The 24,168-nt window shown below is 28.4% G+C and overlaps 2 protein-coding genes and 1 non-coding gene across 11 annotated transcripts; 2 read left to right on the plus strand and 1 right to left on the minus strand.

Moving 5' to 3' along the window:
• Positions 1–7,525: 7,525 nt before the first annotated feature.
• LOC124929790 (agamous-like MADS-box protein AGL80) lies at positions 7,526–8,029 on the plus strand. Its single transcript, XM_047470182.1, has one exon. The coding sequence runs from the start codon at positions 7,526–7,528 to the stop codon at positions 8,027–8,029; it is 504 nt and encodes a 167-aa protein (XP_047326138.1).
• A 4,886-nt stretch (positions 8,030–12,915) lies between these two features.
• On the minus strand, positions 12,916–23,955 carry LOC124931812. Of its 9 annotated transcripts, none has more exons than XM_047472378.1 (5): positions 21,907–21,922; positions 18,759–18,872; positions 16,312–16,436; positions 14,549–14,687; positions 12,916–13,176 (listed from the first exon to the last, which is right to left on the minus strand). In XM_047472378.1, the coding sequence occupies exons 2-5, from the start codon at positions 18,796–18,798 to the stop codon at positions 13,127–13,129; spliced, it is 354 nt and encodes a 117-aa protein (XP_047328334.1). In that variant the 5' UTR covers positions 18,799–18,872; positions 21,907–21,922; the 3' UTR covers positions 12,916–13,126. The 9 variants fall into 9 exon arrangements, with proteins under 9 accessions (XP_047328334.1, XP_047328335.1, XP_047328328.1 ...); XM_047472379.1 differs by lacking the exons at positions 18,759–18,872; positions 21,907–21,922 and adding exons at positions 19,951–20,012; positions 20,103–20,326 and having other exon boundaries at positions 16,317–16,436; XM_047472372.1 differs by lacking the exons at positions 18,759–18,872; positions 21,907–21,922 and adding exons at positions 19,951–20,012; positions 20,103–20,326.
• On the plus strand, positions 18,536–18,606 carry TRNAG-GCC. Its single transcript has one exon. It is a non-coding gene; the product is annotated as a tRNA-Gly (tRNA).
• Positions 23,956–24,168: the final 213 nt, after the last annotated feature.

Below are 24,168 nucleotides of genomic sequence, written 5' to 3' on the forward strand. Positions count from 1 at the left end.
CATGTTTTTTTACATTTTTGAAACGTTTGACACATTTTTAACACATTTAACACGTTTTTAACACGTTTAACACATTTTTCACGTTTTGGCACGTTTAACAAGTTTTTCACTTATTTTGCACGTTCAACACATATTTGATATGTTTTACACGTTTTTAACATGTTTAACACGTTTTAAACCAATCAAAACTTGTGAAAAACATGTTAAACATATTAAAAATGTCAAAAACGTGTTAAATGTGCCAAAAAAGTGAAAATGTGTTAAAAACGTGAAAATGTGTGAGAAACATGAAAAACGTGTTAAAACGTGTGAAACACATGAAAACCGTGTGAAAAACGTATTAAAACGTTTGAAAACATGTAAAAACGTGAAAACGTGTGAAAACGTGTTGAACTTGCCAAAACATGAAAAACATGTTGAACTTGCCAAAACATGAAAAACATGTTAAATGTGTCAAAAATGTGTAAAACGTGTTAGACATGCCAACAATGTGTTTAACGTGCCAAAAACGTTGAAAATATGTTAAACGTGTGAAAAACGTGTTAAACGTATTAAACGTGTGAAAAATGTTTTAAATGTGCCAAAACATGAAAAAACGTGTTAAACGTGTCAAAAATGTGTAAAACATGTTAGACATGCCAACAACGTGTTAAACGTGAAAAACATGTTAAACGTGTGAAAAACGTATTAAACATGTTAAAAATGTGAAAAACGTGTTAAACTTGTTAAAATGTGTGAAAAACGTAAAAATGTGTGATAAATGTGAAAAACGTGTTAAACTTGTTAAAACATGTGAAAAACGTGTTAAACTTGTTAAAACATGTGAAAAACGTGAAAAATGTGTGAAAATGTGAAAAACATGTTATACTTGTTAAAACGTGTGGAAACGTGAAAAATGTGTTAATACGTGTGAAAACGTATGGAAAACATGTGAAAACGTGAAAAAACATGTTTATCGTGTGAAAAACATGTTAAACGTGAAAAACGTGTGAAAAACGTGTTAAATGTGCCAAAACGTGAAAAAATGTGTTAAACATGTCAAAAATGTATAAAACGTGTTAGAAATGCCAAAACGTGTTAAATGTGTGAAAATGTGAAAAACATGTTAAACGTGTGAAAAACGTATTAAACATGTTAAAAACGTACCAAAAATGTGAAAAACGTATTAAACTTTTTCAACGTGTGAAAAACATGTTAAACGTATTAAAAATGTCAAAAACTTGTTAAACATACCAAAAACGTGAAAAACATGTTAAACGTGTGAAAATGTGTTGAAGTGTGAAAATGTGTTGAAAATGTGTTAAACATGTCAAAAACGTGTTTGAACGTGCCAAAGACGTATAAAAATGTGTTAAACATGTTAAAAACGTGTTAAATATGTCAAAAACGTATTAAACGTGCCAAAAACGTGAAAACATATTTAAAAAGTTAATATTTTTAACCAATATTTTATTTTACAAATATAGGAATTAGAATTGAATTACAATTTTATCATTTTCCTAAATATAGGAATTGAAATTGAATTACAATTCTATAATTTTTCCAAACATAGAAATTGAATTGTAATTAAATGCCAATTCTCATGGAACTGGAATTCCAATTCCAATTCCAATTCCCCTCCTCAAATCGACCCTAACTCTTTTTATTTAAGTCCCAAATTATTTTCAGATATTGATATAATAAGCCCAAATATTTGGTGAATTTCATGATATTTAAAATCTAGAAACAATTTATTGCTGTATCAAAATATGATAAGAGTTTAGGGGCAAATGGTAAGCAAACTATTAGGCCTTGATTGAGGGCTAATTTAAGAGTATTAAAACATTTTTTTAATAACATGATTTTTTAGTTTCATGAATTTAAATTTGTTTGAAGTTTCTCTTTTTCTTATAAAAAATAAATGAATCATACAAAATAAAATTAATTAACTGCTCAGTCAAATAATTATTTTATAACTATAATTAAACTGCAAACATACATAAAGAGATTTATCTACCGATTTCCCTATTACAATGAAAACAATGATACTTTGGGGAATTCTACTCTTCTTTATTTATCTGAAACTGTAAAATTCACACATAGAAAAGAAGAAAAATCTAATCTTTCTTATATATTAAATTGTATTTATAAAGATGGGTGAACAAACTGGAAACAAGAACCAGAATCAACATGCTTTTGATCCCTCTCCATTAATGTTCCTCCTCAAGGTTTCCAAATGCTTTGATGATGATGGCCGCCTCAAACGAACTGGCAAAGAAAAAACAAAAAAGATCATGATCTTGTAACCCGACCCTGTTTTTAAAATCCTCTGTTCTTTAATGTGGGTCGGTTTGGACGGCAAGTGCCCATATAATCACGGCTGTTATAGGCTCGGGAGTTTTATCTTTGGCTTGGGCGACAACTCAATTAGGTTGGGTTGCTGGTCCGGCGGTGATGTTTTTATTCTCTCTGGTTACTTATTACCCTAGGCCTAAAGACCCATTTAACACACTTGACCGTTGAAAAAAAAAAACTATTTTAAACATTTACAAATGTTTAAAATAATGGAGCAATCTCCACTTGACATGTCAATAAATGTCAAGTTTTCATGTAATTATTTAAGAATGATATAATACTTGGTCATTTTAATTTTATAATTAAAAAAAATAAATAACCAAGTCTTCAACGCTTAAACTTTCTCTCTCTTGCGGTTTCCTCCTCTTTTTTAGCAACTTCTTTTATTTTCTTTTGACCGCACATGATATATAATCGTCATTTAAAGATTTGTGGCTGTCACCATCAATAAGATGACCGCTGCCTTCACCTAACTTAATTTTTTAACATTTGATTTCATGGGTCGAATCTTGGGCATGGGTCGGTCCATTAGTCGGGTGACCGGTCGGATCCTTTTATTGGCCTTACTTCAACCCATTTTCCTTTATCCTACAAAAGAAATAAAATTAAAACAAACCATTAAAGAAAGCAATTATATTATTATTAATTATTCATATTTCTAATAAACAATTATAATTATAATAAAATACTAATTAACTTATTCAAGAAATCAAATTGCAAAATTTAATCTAAGAAACTAATCTAACTAATCTAATTAAAAATGACAAAATCATATATAACAATTTTTTTACTTTTAAATTTAAAAAATCGTTAATATATATATTTTGTAAAAGTTTTTATTTATTTATTTATTTATAAATATCCAAGTTATTAATTTAAATGCAATCTTGAATATTCAAATTATAATAATTTCCCAGTGTTGTAACTTAAACAAATTACTACCTTAACTTTATCAAAAATTTAAAATTAATTACTTTCAAAAACTCAATTATTCTAAAAATAATCTGTCGCCTGTGAATGAATTCAAAAAACTTGTATAGACTCAGATTTATTAAAAGTATAAACTATAAAATTAGGGTGAAAAGTGAGTGTCTACAAAATTATATAAATTTATTTTTATATATATAATTAATGATTAAAGATAATACATATAAATTATTTTTAAAATTATATATATATAAGAGATTTAATAATTATATAAATATAAAAATTAATAATAAAAAATATATATATAATATTATATATAAGCGATTTAATAATTATACATATAAATATAAAAAAATATTAAAGATAATATATAAAAAAAATATTTTAAGTTTAAGCCGTTATGTTTAATCAAAAGTTGACGAAAAAGTCGTCAGTGACCTTTCTAAAAGTTGAGAAGCGATTTGTTTCAAAAATTATTTTGAGGGCAATCAGAGTAATTCGAGAAACTCTCAAGTAATTTTCCCATTATCTAATTCATTTAAATTTTTAAATTTTTTATATAATGATTTTAATTATTTAATAACCAAATTGAGTAAGAATGAAATTTATAAATATATTTTTTTAAAATAAATAAAAGTTTATATTAGATAATTATATAAATATAAAAATTAAATAAATTAATATATATATATAATTAAAAGAAATATGTGATAATAAAAAAATATTCTTTTAAGCATAAAATATATTGTTTTTGAATAATAATAAATTATTATAATAAACAATGGTAAAATTTAAAAAATATTTAAAATTAATATATATATATATATATATATATATATATAATTAAATAAAAAATTATTCTTTAATCTTAGTTTATTTTTTTTATAATAAATAAGTCCCAAATTAATATATTTTTTAATAATTTAAAACTTAACCTATTTAGTTAAATATATTTATAATATATATTTTTTATTTTTTATAATTTATTTTTAATGAATATTTATTTATTTTATTTCAGTATTTTAAATTAATATATATATAATTATTATTATTTATTAAAAAATAATATTAGTTATTACTTTTAGTGTCTCAATTTATTTCTTTATTAAGATAAATAAGTTTTAAATACATTTCTAAATCACTTTGGTATAATTTAATAAAAATAATTTTTTAATTTTATCTTTTAGTATGATTTTAGGCATTTACTTAATATAAAATAAATATTTAATATTATATATAAATATAAAAATTATTAATGAGAAAATATATATTTTATATGATAAAGAGAAAGAGAAATTAATTAATTAGGAATTTTAAAAATATATGAAAAAAAATTATATTTATATATAAAATTAATAATAATAACTAGAGAGATAAGACATTATATAATATATATAAAAAAGAGAAAACAAAAAATAAAATGATTGTTGAGAGGGTTTAAAAATATATAATAATTATTTTTATTTAATAATAATAATTTAATATTATCATATTTCGTGTAAAAAATATATAAACAATTATAAATTAAAATATAAAATATTTAGTACATAGTTATTTAAAATATGTCAAAATATACTATTAAATAAATATTTTTTTAGTTTTATTATTATATATTTATTATATTGTCTAGATTTTTTTTTTCAAATAATCCAAATTATTTAAAAAACTAATCAAAATATCAAACAAGGCCTTATAGATATTTCCATGCACACAACAGGTAGATATTCAAAGTCGAAATCTTGTCGGATACCTAAGAAATTTCCATTGCATGCATGCAATGACCTGCAAGAATGAACACTTGCCACCATTTTCTTCAACTCCTTCTTTATATATATATATATATATATATATATATATATATATATATATTCAAACTCCTTCATAACCAACAATGGCAGCAATGCTCGATCAAAGGCCAGCAGGACAGGTTACCAACAGCTGGGATAATATTTTTTCTCTTAATTAATTTATCCAATACTAGTAAAATGATTTTCAATTCATACCCAACTCATTTATTCATTTTATTTGTGTTAGTTAATGTGAGTTGGGCTTACCCAACTGTGCCTGACCCCTTTTACGAGACAATGTTTAGGGGTTTTTTTTTCTTTCATTTCATTCCATTAAGTGTGAACTTTTTTTTCTTTGAACTTTTCTAATTTGATTAAAATCATTTACTAAAAAAAATTAATTAATTTATCCGTTACTAGTAAAATAAAATTTTCGTTTAATACCCAATTCATTTATTTATTTTATTTGGGTTAAATAATATTAGTTGGGCTTACCCAATTGCGCGTAATCCTTTTACGAGACAACTCAATTGCGCGTAATCTTTTTTACGAGACAACGTTTAGGGTTTCTTTTCTTTCATACAATACGTTTCATTCCATTAAATGTGAACATGTTTTTTCTTTGAACTTTTCTAATTTGTTTATTTATCCATTACTAGTAAAATAAAATTCTCGATTCATACCCAACTCATTTATTTATTTTATTTGGGTTAGGTAATATGAGTTGGGCTTACCCAATTGCGTGTGATCCTTTTACGAGACAACCCAATTGCGCGTAATCCTTTTTACGAGACAACGTTTAGGGTTAAGGTTAGGGTACAATGTCTAGAGTTTCTTTTTCTTTCCTATAAAATGTTTCATTCTGTGTTAGTTGTAAATGTGTTTTTTTTCTTCTTACCCTCTTTTGTTTCTTTCCCTACCTATTGGCGGCGGCAGTCTAAGATTTTGGAAGATTTTTTTCTTTTTTATCGTGAGTAACAACATTTTTTTTTATTTTTTTAATTAAAGAGAACTAACATGATATCCCTCAGTTATAACCCATGTTTTCAATCAAAACGCTTTCAATTGGAATCAAATTAACCCGTGATTTTTTTTAATCTTTATGCCGACTCTTACTAGACTACTTTGATAGGTTTGTTTTACCACAACATTTTTATTTATTTCAAGTTTTGTTGATTTGGACGATAAATTTTACTTTTACCCTATCCTATGATTTGTTTAATTGATTTTTGAAGATTATTCATGTTGGCAAGATTGCAGGATGTAGCATGTAGGGCTTGATTTTTCTTCACTCAAATGAACAGATCTATTTGTCACAAAGAGTTGTAGTGTGGCATCCATTTGGACAAAATTATTTTTGATAAACTCAATCAGAGTTCATTTTTACCCGATTTAGGAACTTTTGATAGAGATCTTATATCGGCCATCTTTGTAGACCATTTAGTTTTTGATTTGGATGTTTCTCTCCTCTTTATCTTCCCCTCTAGTTCTATTTTTGAAGAACATTCATCTTATTATTACTCTCGTCATTCATTTATCGTGCTAGTTTGAGTTTTTTTTTATCCTGATTTAGGAAGAGTTTTTGATAGAAATCTTATTCCAGCCATTTTTGTTAGCCATCAAGTTTCTTATTTCAATGTTTCTCTCCTCGTTGTCTTTTCTGTAGTTATGTTTATAGATGGATCGAGTATTCATCGTGATTACTTTGATTTATTCATTGTTTAGGAGATGGATATGTTATTACAATGTTTTTTTTAATGTTTTATTATTGTGATAAAAAAATTTTTTGTTAATCCCTTATAAGTTAAACAAATCAATTATTTTTTATTTTTATTTTTAATTTGTTTTTTACTAATTCAATATTAATTATGAACTGTTTTATTATAATTAAAATACTTTTGATTTTTTTCCTTAAATGATATTAAAATATTATCCCAAAAGTTTTTAAAATTAATTAGTATGGTAATAACATTTTCTATTATAATATTAGATTTTTTTTCTTTACTTAACCAATATCAAGATATTATTCCAAAAATGGGATGATATCAAGATATTATCCCAAAAATGAGATGATATCAAGATATTATCCTAAAAATGGGAAATGGGATGGTATCAAGATATTATCCCAAAAATGGAATAATATCATTTTTGGAATAATATCTTGATATCGGTTAAATAAGGGAAAAAATCTAATATTTATATTACAATAGAAAAAGTTAGTAGGCATAGTAATTAATTTTAAAAACTTTTTGGGAAACATAATTATTTACAAAATCTCAACAATTATATTTTTAGACATTTTTTAATTTTATTTTTGTTGGGAAGGATTGTGATTATCCTTAATCATTAATTAATACAAATTTCCAACCATATAAATAAAGCCATTGAGTGAAAACAAATTCATCAGTGAAAATATATTTCCTCTTCCATTTGTTTCACAAATAAATATTGTTTCCTATTCTCACTTTTGTTACACTATGACCATCAGGAGAAAGGTGCAACTTTCCTTCATTGCCAATAACCGTGCAAGGAAAGCTACACTCAGGAAAAGGAAGGGTGGTTTGGTCAAAAAGATGCACGAAATAACCACCCTGTGTGGGATCGAGGGGTGTGTCATCATAAATGACGAGAGTGATCCTCAACCAACGGTTTGGCCCTCGGAGGAAGGTGCTCGAAGGACTATCGAGAGGTTTAGGAGCCTTTCGATAGACGAGCAAAAGAAGAGGATGATGAATCAGGAGAGTTTCACACAACAGAGGCTCGAGAAGATTCAAGAGAAGATTAAGAAGCAGAGGGGAGAAAATCGGAAGAAGGAGATCACGCTAACAATGTACCAAAGCATGTGTGACAACCCGTTGGTCGTGTCCTCCACTCTTAATGCAAATGAGTGTGAGGAGGTGATCAATATGTTGAGTCAACACATAATGGAAATGAACATCGCTGTGGAGACAATGGCTTCTTCTTCCAATCCCCTCCCATAGACATTCCCCAATTCCCTCAGATTTTATTTAAGTTTTTTTTTTTTTTTTTTTTTTTTTTTAATTTCATGTATGTATGTCCCTTTTGACATATTTTTATCAATAAACTAAGTTTTCAATTTAAATATTTGTCTTTCATGTCATTCTTAATTTAACTAGCATTTAGCATGCACAGCTAATAATATAAAAAACAAGGAAGGAAAAAAATGTTGGTTTACTTCTTAATTTCTTATTCTTATATTTTTTAAATTTAATTCTATATTATTTTATTTAATTATTAAAATATATGGCAAAACTTACCTTTATCCACTGTACACTAGTTTTATTTAATTTTTTAATTTATTTTATTTATCCACTAATTATTAAAAATATTTAAAAAATTAATTAAGTAATTCATTTAAATTTTTAAATTTTTTATATCTATAATGATTTTGATTAGAGACGTCAATTTGGGTTAGGCTCGTTGGGTTGGCCCGTCCGTCAAAAAATTTAGACGGGTTGAGCTGAAATATATATTAGCAACCCATTTAGAAGTGGGCCTATACGGGCCAGCCCGCTCGGGTCGCAACCCTAGGCGGTTCGGACTTAGGTTGGCCCGCGGTTTGACAAAAAAAATCTAATTTGATTTATAGCCTTATAGGCATAATATGCCGCATAACCCTAGTTTTATTTCTCTCTTAGTCAGCACTAGGTCAATACTCAATACTTCGTTCATTGACCGTCGTCTACTTATTTTTTCCGCATTTCTTCTCTTCGTTCTCGCCTCCAAAGGTTCGTGGATTCAAACTTGGTTATAGTTCCAAAAGCTTCACACTGAAAGTCTGAAACTTAATATTTTGTTAAATAACAAATTCATTTTCAAAACGGACTCTTCTCAAAATTAATGTATTAATTTGGAACAATTAATGACTTTTATTTATAGTAAGACAACCCGCGGGCTGGCCCACCTAACCCGCAACCACCTTGAGTTGGGTTGGGGATTTTCAGCCTGCCGGGATGGAGGGCCGGCCCGCTGTTGACCCGTCAAACGATGGGTTTTGGTGGATAAGCCTGCTCCGTCATGGATTGACCCATTTGACCGTTCTAATTTTGATTATTTAAGAATTGAAATTTATTATAAAAAATTGTTTTAAAATAAATAATTTTTTATAGTAGATAATTAACCAATATTTTAAATTAATATATATAATTAAAAAGTATGTGATAATAAAAATATACTTTCAAGTCAAAATGTCATGATTTTTAATAATAATAAATTATTATAATAGATAATTGTAAAATATTAAAAAATATTTAAAATTAATATATATATATATATATATATATTAAATAAAAGAAATATGTGATAATAAAAAAATTATTTTTTCATCTTAATTCATTTTTTATAATAATAAATAAGTCTAAAATTAATATATTTATCAATAATTTAAAACTTAACATGTTTAGTTAAATATATATTTTTTTTGTTATTTTTATTTTTTACAATTTAGTTTTAACAAACATTTTTTTTTTATTTCAGTATTTTTAATTAATATCTATAATAATTATTATTTATTAAAAAATAATATTAATTATTATTTTTAATGTCTCAATTTAAAATTTTATAATAATAAATAAGTTTCAAATGTATTTCTAAATCATTTTTGTATGATTTAATAAAAATAATTTTTCAATTTTACCCTTTGGTATGATTATAGGCATTACTCAATAATTTTTTATTAGAAAATATTTTATTTTTAGAAAATAATATTAATAATTGTTAAAAATAAATTGTTTAAATTTTATTTTAAAAATAAATTGTATAGTATTTTATTTATATTAAGTAAATTGATGTGGAATTCGAAATAAAATTGTTATTGGCCAGTTTAAGTTTTTTCACGAAAAATTCTTCTTAACTGTTAGTGTCGATTTTTCAAAATCTTCATCTTATAAAATTGGTTCAATTAGGAAAAATAATAAATATATATAATATAATAAATTAAAGATTGAAAAAATTAGTTGAATTTTATAAAAAATAATTATAAATATATATAATATAATAAACTAAAGAATGAAAAAAATTAGTTAAATTTTATAATAAAATTTTAATTTAAAATAACTATTTAACTTAAAAAAAATATATTAGAATATTAATGGAATGAAATTAAAAAAGAAAAAAGACATCAAATATACCAAACCAATAAATATGTTTGCCATGATTCAAAGAAAAAAAAAAATTATATTTATCATTTCCTACTAGGCTAAAAGGACATACATTTATAAATATATCATGTAAACACTGTCATCATGTAAACACTGTCAGTTTTTATATAAACCGCCAACTGAATGCCCATATTAAAACATGTAAACACGATACGGTCAGTTAAACGGTCAATTTTTATTATATAAACCGCCAACATGATTGGTAAGGAAATTAAGAATCCTCCAAAACTCAATTCAGTTGGTTTATAATTATTTCAGTTGATTTTTCATCACTTCGATTCGAGTTTTTCGATTTTGCTTGCACCCCTAATAAGTTGTGGTTAACCTTGACCGTGAATTATGTAAGTACAAGTCTAAAATATCATAAAAAAAGAAAAAAAAATTGTTGCCATCCCCAAAATAAATTCAATTAACCAATAACCTTAATGCCCCTAATGGGGCGCATGACCATGCCCATAAAAAAAAAAAAGTTCTAAATAATATATTTATAAGTTTAATATGTAAATATATCGATGTAGGAATATATTTATCACAATATTAAGAAAAAAAGTTATAGGACTTTTTATCTTAAAATCCTTTTAAAAAGATAGATATACAGTAGTCTATCATCACATCCTTATTCTCATATGTTGATGATGCTAAATAATTTGAATGTCACCATATCTCAATACCATCATCCACCAAATCTATCTATCTAAACATGCCTACAAATTATAAACACCTCAAAACTACTCATCATACTGCATAAACATAAACTTAGTTCTATTAATTATATTCATAAGCTAATTCATAAGCTAAACATTTAAATATATCAATGTGGGAATAGATTTATCACTATGCATGCCAAAGATTTTCCGATAAACAAACAATCTACCTTGATATATTTATAAATGAGCGATTGAATTGTTAATCTGGTAAACCTATTCTATTATTGACGCCACAACCACTCTCCATCTGACCCAACATAGTTATATATATCCTGTTGAAACAATTTTCTTATAAAACTAAGGTTTATTTTTGGAAAACTAGTAGGATCCTATCACTTCAATTAGAATGATTTTAATGACAATTGAATTTGAAGACTCTTTCCGCTACCTGTAGCAGCTTTTATAAGAATAATATGTAATCCCAATTATCCAAAGGACCTTTCAAACTAATATATATATATACAGTATACAGACCCCTCGAGTTCGATTCCTAGATGGTGCAATCATTTTAAAGTTTGTTTTATCATTCAAAATAAAAAACTTTTAACACCAAGAATACAAATTTTCAGATATACTACATTAATTGGTAATAACTCCTAAACATTGATTATTTCAATTTCTTTGTTATGCTTATTGCTTAGCAAGTTAGAATTGGCTTTCAAATATGATAGTCAATAAACCTCTTTAAAATATGATCTTAATCAGAGAAAATCTTAATCTCAAAATATAGCACATTTTTAACCCCTTCAAAATTAACTTCTAAAATTATATCCCTTTTGATCAATATGTTTAATCATAATTTTCCTCGAGTAACATCCTGAATAAAACACAAAACAAGAAGTTCAGGAGAAAACATCAAGAAGATCTAAACCTTTTGATAATCTTTTTCTAACCTCACCCATCTGATGATAATAAAATTGGTTTACTTTTAGACAATATATATAGGGACTTGAAGATAATAAAGAATACCAAAAAATACCTATATTAATGTTGTTTCCTGGTAATGGTTTTAAAGTCTATACATAAAAAAATAGTCATCCCCAATACAAAATGAAAGACAAATAAAGAATAACAAAATTATGCAGGTTAGGATGAATTGCAAAATTATTGTCCCATTGTTACGCATTTAAAGGGGTAGGAGAAAACCAATATCCAATTGAGAATCAGCACCTCAAATCTACCCCATAATACATGCATCAACAATCCAATAATCTTAATGCTCCCATATGGGTTACAAGCCCGCACTACCAAACCCAGCAAATGCAACTTTAGTTCTAATCATTTATATTTATAAGATTATCCTTTAGAAATATCAATGTGGGAATTTATCAGTTGACAAACAAGTTTTTACACCAACAAATCTTGATAAATGCAGATTGACATGACAAATTATCTCGTCGGGTAAGGTAAGTGTTTGTCATTTTTGTTATGTTGACCACTAAGTTAGTTTAAGTGACAAAAGTGGTTTATAAGAGAACAAACATCACGGGTTCGACTATTTCTTAGAACACCTTAAATGTTTTAAATGAAAGTGAAAGCCATGGCGGTGTGTCATTCTAGCTTTCTAAATAAATATATATAAAAAAATCTTATATAAGAATTGAAGTAAGGAGCAAATTGTTGTCGCCTTAACTTGATTCAATTTCAGCAAGAATATATATATATATATATATAAACAAAATTTTAGCAGTAGCTTTGTACATAAACTTTGGACTGAAGGAGCAAATGGATCATTGAATCCACACATATAAAGAGAGCGGCTATTTATATATTCTTTTTGTTAACAAACGACCTACTTGATATATTTAAATTGACGATTTAATTGCTAATCTACTAACAACATTATATGGCAAAACATAATTTACTATTGGTGCGGAAATAACTGTCCATCGATCCAACACATTTGCTTTTTTAAACTATAGCAAAAATAAGTAAATATAGAGCACCAGTGGTCTAGTGGTAGAATAATACACTGCCACAGTAAAAACTCGAATTTATTCTAATCAATTGCATTAAGAATATTAAACTTTAAATATATCGATTCATTATTGTTCAATATATTAAGTCATAGTTACTTTTTTCTTTGATAAAACACAAGACATGGAGTTGAAAAGAAATATACCTTTCTCAAGAAGGAAAGGAGAAATATGGAACCATGAAAAATCATATCTGAACTTTTGATACTCGTCTTCTATGTCCACCACCCACGCATCTGATTCTCAATACCAACAAACACCAAATCTGAAACAGAAAATGGAACTGATTGATTTTGTGTATCTTCATATTCAGAAGGTAATGAATGATTTTGTTTGTCAAAAGCAGAAAATGTTTGTTTATCCCATTTTCCCCTTTTTATCAAAAGGAAAGATATGCTCGTGAAAGACAACATCTCTCTCGATACAATAATTCTGTCATTGTCAAGATCATATGCTAGTCTCTCTCTCGATACAATAATCCCAGACTTCATGAAGTCTGTTAATAAGGTGAGTGAAACCAAAATCGAAAAGGGTCAGAGCTTAAGAGGCATTTTGGAAGTGCAAGATGTAAGATCTTTTGATTTAGAAAAGGATTACTTATAAATTCTGAACCTTTATATGTTCTCACAATTTTTACCTTTTTCTCAAATTGAGTTTCTAACTGTTGCAAAAAAATCAACAAAGAACAACGGTTTACACTTATACACCAACCAGACCAACAGATAACACTTTTTTCACTGTTCTAATCCATTATATTCATAGGATTAAGTTTCTAATATATCAATATCGTGAGAACTATTAACTCATTATCACCCTTTCGATTAAAATCACCTGCTAAAAGAGTGTTAACTCTTACTATTCTTGTTACAGGAAACCATTAACCTTTACCAGCACCCCAAATCTATACCAACCATCATAGAACCACCAAAAATCCAATAATAGTAATATATATTCTTAAACTTAACCCATAAATACATCAATATAGGAATTTATCACTGTGCAAGTCAAGATTTATACACAAAAACATTTTTTTTATATATGCAAATTAAAATAATGACATGTCAAGAACTAGTTTTCCAAAAGAAAAAAGTATATTATCCATCTAGATTTTTTTTTCTTCTTTTTGTTAACAAAGAACCTACCTTGATCTATTTTAAATTCGTGATTGAATTGCTAATAACATTATATGGCAATAGATGTGAAAATTTGGGGCACCTGATCTTCAAATCAACTACAAATGTAGAAGCATCAACAATTCATAAACCTTAAATTTAATTCTAATCAATAATATTCATAAATTTAACCATTTATTGCGGTACTTGTACGCATATATATAAACACATATTATGCAAGAGACAATTGTGATACTTGTATACCTATATAAAATTTCTGCAGTAATTGATAATATCTTGTAAACTTTGTTTATTTTATTTCTATGTTATGCTTAGCATTTGTTTTCAATTATGGACACCCTTCAAGAAAAAATTGACCTTTTTGCTATGTGAAAATCTCTATGTATGGATTTTCAGTAAGGTGCAAATTAATGTTTGCCTTATAACTTGGTTAAATTCCAGCAAGGATAAAAAGACTAAATAGATACTTAAACTATTGAAAAAAGATCAAGAAAAATACATTACCATGTCCCTCCAAGCTCATTCCTCCTCCCACTCTCGGGTCTACTCGAAAACTCTCCAAGACTTTCAAGCAGTTTCCAAACATTCCATTCATGTTTAGTGGCTGGTACTCGTTTTCTGTACCCTTTCTGTACCCACATATCTGATCATGATTAAATTGGTTTTCTCTATAAGTTTATAGATAACAATGTTAGACACATCAAACAAAAAATACTCATCCCTCAATAAAGACAAGAAAATACATGTTGTGTTTTTAATAATGAAAGAAGCTAGAAAATTAAAGGAAAATGTGATAATCCAGGGACTAACTCTAATCCAATATATCCATATGATTAAGATTCTAACATATTGATGTGGAAATTCATAGCACCCTTCCTAATAAAACCTATATTAAATGTCACCATACAATTTTCAAACAGGTAATTATAAGGAATTCATCCACCTATTCTTTCTGATGATTCTCAATACCAATATACCAGCAAATACTAAATCCATATCCAAATTCGTAAAACATGTGCATACAACAAATAATAAATCATTTTTGCAGAGATGAACAATGTTAAAAGATTTATAAGCAGATGCAGAATCCAACACGCGAGCATGGACAGAACACCGGTGTTTCCATCATTATTATATATTCTCATATTAAAATAAAACCAGTAAAGGGCACCATATGAACTCGGGGTTTTTCTAATTAATTTATGTTCTCTCTACCTTAACATACCTTGAGTGTTGCACTTAGCTTATGATAATATGTGAAGTTAATGACTAGCATATGTAACAACATTTATGTTATACATATAACACTAGTTAGTAGTCTAGTAGCAGAATGTTCAATGGGTTTGAAATTTTGTGAGATCTTGATCTCAAAATATGACACATATAACGTGTAGGTTTTTTTAAAAAGAGTTTAATTTTGGAGAAACTAGCATTATTTTTTTTAACTAGAATCATTCGGTCTAAAATTAAACATACAAGGAATTGAAGAGAAATAAAGAAATGAGGAGATATGGAACCTTCAAGAAGAAGGCCCCATAGAGACTATATGACTTTTCATCCATATATTTAGTCTTTCTTCCTTCTCCATCTACAGAAGCTGAAAAATCTTCCAGAATATGAAAATATTTCTTCCAATGTGACAATTGATCCGAAACGTGGGCATTTTAATGCTACTCATTTAAAATATAATCCTCCTTTTATGATTTTACAGATACAAATTATATTATTATTAATACAAGGATCAATAATTCTTATGAGCCTCTTAATTTGAAGCATGCCAGCTTGAATAATGAATGAGCTCAAGCAATCAACCCAGAATTATTATCTCTTAAAACAAAATAATACATGGGGACTCACTGAATTACTCAAATGTTGCAGGAGTAAATTTATGAAGATTAAATCATTTCTTGAAGATATGAACAATGTTAAAAGATCCTGAAAAAGATATTCTTTGAAGCTAAATCTAATTCCATGGCTTTTGTTTACGGTCTGATTTGAACTTGTGTACCAGTTTATTTGAAAGAAGGAGATAGAATGGAAAACAAATTTCATCTTGACCACATAGTCTGTGTTTTTAAAATGACAATTTATCTTGTCTGTTTACAAATGTATGATTGTTGTACCAAATTTCAAGAAAAATGACCTTCCTATGTGAAAATCTCTATGTATGGATTTTCAGTAAGGTCAAATTGATGTTTGCCTTATAACTTAGTTAAATTCCAGCAAGGATAAAAACACCAAATAGATACATAAATTATTGAACATACCTTACCATGTCCCTCCAAGCTTCTTCCTCCTCCCATTCTCGGGTCTACTTGAAAACTCTCCAAGACTTCAAACAGTTTCCAAACATTCCATTCATGTTTGGTGACTGGTACTCGTTTTCTGTGCCCTGATCATGATAAAACTGGTTTTATAAGTTTATACATAACAATGTTACCCACATCAAACAAAAAAGACCCATCCCTCAATAAAGACAAGAAAATACATGTGTTTTAATAATGAAAGAAGCTAGAAAGTAATCCAATTAGAAACAACCAAAGAGGACTTGATCGGGGTTAACTCTAATCCAATATATCCATAAGATTAAGATTCTAACATATTAATGTGGAAATTCATAACACCCTTCCTAATAAAACCTATATTAAATGTCACCATAAAAATTCAACTAATATTTTGTAGGAACTCTTATAGCACTAGTGGTCTATATGACTTTTGATCAATATATTTAGTCATAATTTACCGCTAATAACAGGGAGTTGAAGAGAAAATACTTTCCTCAATAAGGAACCATCAAAAAGAATTCTTGAAGGAAGGTCATTGTTGCAATGTGGGTACAAGTCTAAAATAATTTTGCAAAAAATAATTGTTGCATGATACGGATTAATTGGGTAGGAGGTATAACAAACCTCAAATCTACTCCATAACCTTAATGCCCCCATATAGGTGAGCTGATGCATCAGTTATCCAATAACTTTAATGCCCCCATATGGGTTACAAGCCCGCATTACCAAGCCCGGCAAATTCAATATCAGTTCTAATGAATATATTCATAAGCTTAATATGTAAATATATCGATGTGGGAATATATTTATCACAATATTAACAAAAACATTATAGGACTACTTATGTTAAATAAAGGCTCTTTCAAAAAGATAGATGTATAGCTCCAGAGGTCTATTATAGCATGAAATAATTTGCTAGAGATTACTAGAACATAGAATTAAGATTCTAAAATCAAGAAAGATGATGGAAAACATATTATGCCGAAATGTCTTTTGCAAGATTTTATTCCATGAATACAGAGTTAAAAAAGATAAACAAACATAATTAATTTTAATTTTGATAAAACTTAAAAAACGGTAAGAATAAGTTGATTATAATCATTATTGATATGAGATTATTTAGTCAAATGAATAGGATAAAGAGTTTATTAGGATGATGTTTAGTAGTTTAATATGTTTGGTTAAACAAAGCAAGATACAAAAAAAGTTAGTCAAGTTGATGCTACTCAATGATCAAATAGGAGGAGCAAACACCTCAAATCTATCATGATTCAGTGTAAATAATTCATTTGAGACTCTTAATTTGAAGCAGGCGAGCTTGAATAAGGACTGGTTTCAAGCAATGAACACAGAATTATTAGATTTTAAACAAAATAATACATGGGAAATCACTGAGTTACTCAAACATAAGAACCTATTGGTTGTTGTTGAACAAACGAGACAAATATAAGGTAAAATTTGTTATGTATGGATTTTCAACAAGGGAAAACTGATGTGATCCAGCTATGATAAAAAAACAAATAGATACATCAACTATTGAAAAAATAGCAGATAGATATAAACAAAATAGCTTACAATCATATTAACTTCCGAATAAAGGAGCAAATTGGATTAAATCCACACAAACATAGAGAGACTCAGTCATGATCCATTAGAAAATCGTCAAACTAAAATTGAAATGAACTTCTTTTTTAGTACCATTTGTAGACTAAACTTATTTGCAAGAGAGAAGGCTGCCTAGTCAGTTTTCAATTCCAGACAACAATTTGTTTTTTTTTAATAAAGAAAATTATTTGTGATAATCATTTAGCCAACATGCTTTATATCAAATGTTCTAGTTTGAGGATCACCAACTAAAAAAGCATTAACATACTATTATTGTTTGAGGAAACCATTAACCTTAAATATATCAATGTGGGAATTTATCACTATACAACCAAGATATTTATACACAAAAAAAAATCTTGATAAATGCAGATAAACATAATGATATGACCAGAATAAACCCTAATTTTCCAAAAACAATACAAATAAAAAAGTTGTATCTTTTTTTCTTTTTGCTAACAAATAATCTAACTTTATTGGTGCGACAGAAACTGTTCAACAGATCAACACAAGTTATATTTATCGTTAGTTAAAAACTAGTTTTAAAAAAACAATAAGTGATCCCAAATATATTAGAGGCATTTAAATCATATTAATACAAGCACCAGTGGTCTAGTGGTAGAATAGTACCCTGCCACGGTACAGACCCGGGTTCAATTCCCGGCTGGTGCAGTCATAAACTTTTTGTCCTTCAATTTTAAGCTTTATCTCAAAATGATACAATTTTAACCCACATTCTAAAATTATATTGACTTTTGATCAATATATACTCATAATTTACCCCTCAATAACACACAAGATTGAAATAAACAGAAATAACTTACCATGTCCCTCCAAGCCCCTCGATCTCATCTCTCCCTTCATTCCTTTTCACTTTCTGGTCTATTAGAAAATTCTCCTCTCCAAGCAATTTCCAAACATTCCATGGACAGTAAGAACTAATAAATTAAAAAATATCTTCTAATCAATTGTATTAAAAACATTAAATATATTGATATGGAATTTATCATTATCGATCAATATATTAAGTCATAGTTTACCCTTAATTTTTTAAAAACACAAGACATGGAGTTTGAAAAGAAATACCTTTCTCAATAAGGAACTATGAAGAATCATTATTCTAAATTTTATAAGCAGAATCAGAAATCCTATCAAAGCATTAACCCATCGACTCCTCTAACGCCTTCGATATGCAATACAATAATCTTAATACCCCTATTTGGTTTACAGACACACACTTAGCTTCTGATAATCTCTAAAGTTTAACAAAATATAAGTATTGCTTAGCATTGGCTATGAATTATGGTCACCAATAAACCTAAGATAAAGGGTCCAAATCCAGGGGAAATCTTAATCTCAAAATATGCCACATTATTATTACCTCAATCTAAATCTATATGACTTTTGATTAATATATTTAGTCATAATTTACCGCTAATAACTCATCCCTAAATAAAACAGGGAGTTGAAGAGAAATACCTTCCTCAATAAGGAACCACCAAGAAGAATTCTTGAAGGAAGGTCATTGTTGCAATTTGAGTACAAGTCTAAAATATCATCAAACATATATATGCCTACAAAAAAAAAGAAAATCAAATCTTTGGTGTGAGTTTATGAATCAATTGCAAAATTAAAAAAAAAAATTGTTGCTATCCAATAATCCTAATGCCCCCATATGGGTTACAGGCCCACATTACCAAGCCCGGCAGATAATTGTCAACTGAAACGCATTAATTGGGTAGGAGGTAAAAGAAACCCCAAATCTACTCAATTAAACCTCGCATTAGTTGGGTATTTACTCAACTAAGCTCAGCGCCAGCCATCCAATAACCTTAATGCCCCCATATGGGTTACAGGCCCGCATTACCAAAGCCCGGCAAATATAATATCAGTTCTAATTAATATATTCATAAGCTTAATATCTAAATATATCGATGTGGGAATATATTTATCACAATATTAACAAAAAAATTATAGGACTAGTTATCTTAAAGTCCATTCCAAAAAGATTGATACAGATCCCGGGTTCAATTCCCAGCTGGTGCAATCGTGATTTTATCCTTCGAATTTTAACCACCTTTTAAAACAATATGACTTTTCATCAATATATTTAGTCATAATTTACCCAAATAAGTAACACACTACAAACAAGGAGTCAAAAGAAATACCTTACCATGTCCCTCCAATCAGAGTATTCCATCACAGTGACTGAACAAAACCTTGACTATAAGTCATTAACTAATGTGGGCATTTTAAAACTACTCGTTCAAAATATAATCCTCCTGTTAAACAATCTACCTTGATATAAACCCTGATAATATTATATGAAAAAACATAATCTACTAATGGTGCGACAACAACTGCCCATCTGATCCAACAGGCACAAGTTATATTTATCCATTGGTTAAAAATCATCTTTACTCAATGAATGAATGCAGTTATAAGAAGATATACAAACTACTATCTACTACGGATTTCAAGTATTAGACTCCAAATTAAACAAATATAAACTCTATGTAACCTCAAAATATAGACGTCAAAACTGAGAATCTTCATTCAATAAACCTCTTTAAAATATGATCTAAATCAGAGGAAATCTTAATCTCAAAATATAGCACATTTTTAACCCCCTTCAAAATTAGCTTCTAAAATTATAGCCGTTTTGACCAATATCTTTAACCACAATTTACTCCTAGTAACATCCTGAATAAAACACAAAACAGGGAGACTAAGAGACATACCTTCCTCGCAAATAATAGTACCCTGTTACGTTACAAAACTATATCACTTGATCAATATTTGTAGTCATAATTAGTAACACACTCCTAATAAAATAAAAAACAAGGAGTTCAGGAGCAATACCTTCCTCACAAAGGAACTGAGGAAATATAGAAACAATCAAGAAGACCTACAACTTTTGGTAATCTTTTTCTATGCTCGTCCATCTGATTATAATAAAACTGGTTTAATTTTATAAGTTTAGGCATTAAACAAAAAATACTCATCCCACAGTAAAAATATAAAAGAGCAGGGACTTGAAGATAATAAAGAATCCAAAAAATACCTATAATTGTTGTTTCTTGGTACATGTCTTCTATGCCAAAAAAGTGTTTTAAAAGTTTATACATAAAAAAATAGTCATCCCCAATACAAAATGAAAGACAATAAAGAATAACAAAATCCAACTCAATTGATTAAACCCATTCTCTAATCACCTTAATGCCCCATCCATACAATCAGGTTAGGATTAAATTGCAAAATTATGGTCAAAGTTAGTTTAGGGTTAAAAGCTGATGTTGCACAATGCAAAATTATTGTCCTATTGTTACGCATTTAAAGGAGTAGGCAAAACCAATATCCAATTTAGAATCAGGACCACAAATCTACTCCATAATACATACATCAACAATCCAATAATATTAATGCTCCCATATGGGTTACAGGCCAGCACTACCAAACCCAGCAAATTAAACTTTAGTTCTAATCAATTCTATTCATAAGACTATCCTTTATATATATCAATGTGGGAATCTTGATAAATGCAGATTATCTTGTCGGTTACTGTAAGTGATTGTTTGCATTAACTTGTTTGACAATTTTGTTATGTTAACCCACTAAGGTAGCTCAAGTGACAAGAGTAGTTTCTAAGAAGCTGAAAATCTTCCAAAATATGAAAATCTTTAAGACTAGAAGAATCAATTGGAGAAAACATACAAATTATGACATTGCATTTATATATAAATTTTACAGATTTATTGAAGTAATTGGTAATATCTCCTCATAAAATTTTGATTATCTCAATTTATATGTTAATGCTTAGCATTGGCTTTGAATTATGGTAGTCAATAACACCCTTTCAAATTACATTCTAAAACTATATGACTATTAAACAATATATTAAGTCATAATTTACCCTTAGTAACACACTCTTTAATAAAACACAAGACATAAATCCGAGTTGAAGAGAAATACCTTTCTCAAGAAGTAACTGAGAAATACGGAACCATCAAAATATGAACTTTTGTACTCGTCTTCTATGTCCGCCACCCACACATCTGATCAAGATAAAACTGATTTTATAAGTTTATACATCAAATAAAAAATACTCATCCCTTAATAAAATTGAAAGAAACCCCAAATCTACTCAATTAAGCCTCGCAATAGTTTATTATTACAATAATCCCAGGAAATCTTAATCTCAAAATATGCCACATTATTATTACCTCAATCTAAATCTATATGACTTTTGATTAATATATTTAGTCATAATTTACAGCTAATAACTCATTACTAAATAAAACATGGAGTTGAAGAGAAATACCTTCATCAATAAGGAACCATAAAGAAGAAGGAATGCCATATTAAAACAATAATTTTGCAAAAATTATTGTTGCTATCCAATAATCCTAACGCCCCCATATGGGTTACAGGCCCACACTACCAAGCCCGGCAGATAATTGTGAATTGGATATGCATTAATTGGGTAGGAGGTAAACAAACCCCAAATCTACTCAAGTAAGCCTCGCATTAACTAGGTAGGTCTCATGCACCTACTCATTTAAGCCTATATAACACCATAGACCCAATTACCTTAATGCCCCCATATGGGTTACAAGCCCGCATTACCGAGCCCGGCAAACACAATATCAGTTCTAATTAATATATTCATAAGCTTAATACGTAAATATATCGATGTGGGAATATATTTATCACAATATTAACAAAAACATTATAGTACTAGTTATTCTTAAAGACCTTTTGAAAAAGATAGATATAATATACCCGGGAACATATTCCAGCCACTAAAAAAATACCTTGACAATCAGATATGAGAAGCAAATGGGCAATAATTCTTCTAAGCAAGCCTCTTAATTTGAAGCAGGTCAGCTTGAATAATGAAGGGGTTCAAGCAATCAACCCAGAATTATTAGCTCTTTAACAAAATAATACATGGGGACTCACCGAGTTACTCACATGTAAGAAACCTATTGGTTGGTGTTGAACATATAATGTTGCACAAATGCAGAGTCCAACAGGCGAGCATGGACATTGCTCCATTGCTAATTTGTTGGTATAAAGATAAGAAAATACATGCTGTGTTTTCAATAATGAAAGAAGCTAGAAAATAAAAGGAAAAAGTGATAGTCCAATCAGGAACAACCAACGAAAGAAGCCTTGATCGGGCATAACGAATTCATAGCACCCTTCCTAATAAAACCTATATTAAATGTCAACATAAAATTTTCAGACAGGTAAAATTACAAGGAATTCATCCACCTCTTCCTTCCTTCCGTGTGATGATTCTCAATATATACCAGTATACCAGCAAATACCAAATCCATATCCAAATTCGTCAAACATGTGCATAGCAGAGATGAACAATGTTAAAAGATTAATTACAAGCAGATGCAGAATCCAACAAGCGAGCATGGACATATCTCCTCCATCGCTAATTTGTTGGGATTCTTCAAATTAGGTCAGGGAAGTTGTATCCCTGTAGCTAAATCAGAATTGTGTTACCACTCCACTTTCATCATCACACTACTGTATATATAATGCAGGCACGAAATGTCTTTCGCAAGACATAGGAAATTAAAGGTTGCGAGCTGATCATCTGGATTTTATTCCATGAATGCAGAGTTATAGGAAGATATACAAACTACCATCTGCTACGGATTTCGAGTATTAGACTCTAAATTAATCAAACACGTTGCCCTAAACTCTAAGTAACCTCAAAATAGTGTCGTCAAAACTGAGATTCTTCATTCAAACTCACCGGATAATATCGAAACTTCATTTTCGATCGGTTCTCTGCCTCGGGGCCGGACAGAGCATGATGGATGGGTGGAAACACCGGTTCTTCCGTCAACGCCATCATCGGAATATTCCATGGAGGAGAAGACTGAACAAATAGAATGATGAAGGCATTTCAATAACCGCTTCTTCCATTTCTGCAACTTTCTATCTCTCTCTGAATGATAGTTATTAGCTTCTTTAGTAAGCTTCTTCATCTTTGAGCGGTTATCTCACATTTTATCAAATATTTAATTTATCAAAATAACTGTTACCCCTAACTTCGTAATTACACAAATTGAAAAAATATATATAATTGCAGAAACTAAAATTTATACGAGGCTAGATTAACTACCTAGCATTCAACATTCAGAGGGGATATAATCAGTGTGTTCTTAGTTTTTTGAACTCCTTACTGTATTTACAACGATGTTTTTTCTC

This window comes from Impatiens glandulifera, chromosome 3, assembly GCF_907164915.1.
Source record: "Impatiens glandulifera chromosome 3, dImpGla2.1, whole genome shotgun sequence".
NCBI classification, from domain to species: domain Eukaryota; kingdom Viridiplantae; phylum Streptophyta; class Magnoliopsida; order Ericales; family Balsaminaceae; genus Impatiens; species Impatiens glandulifera.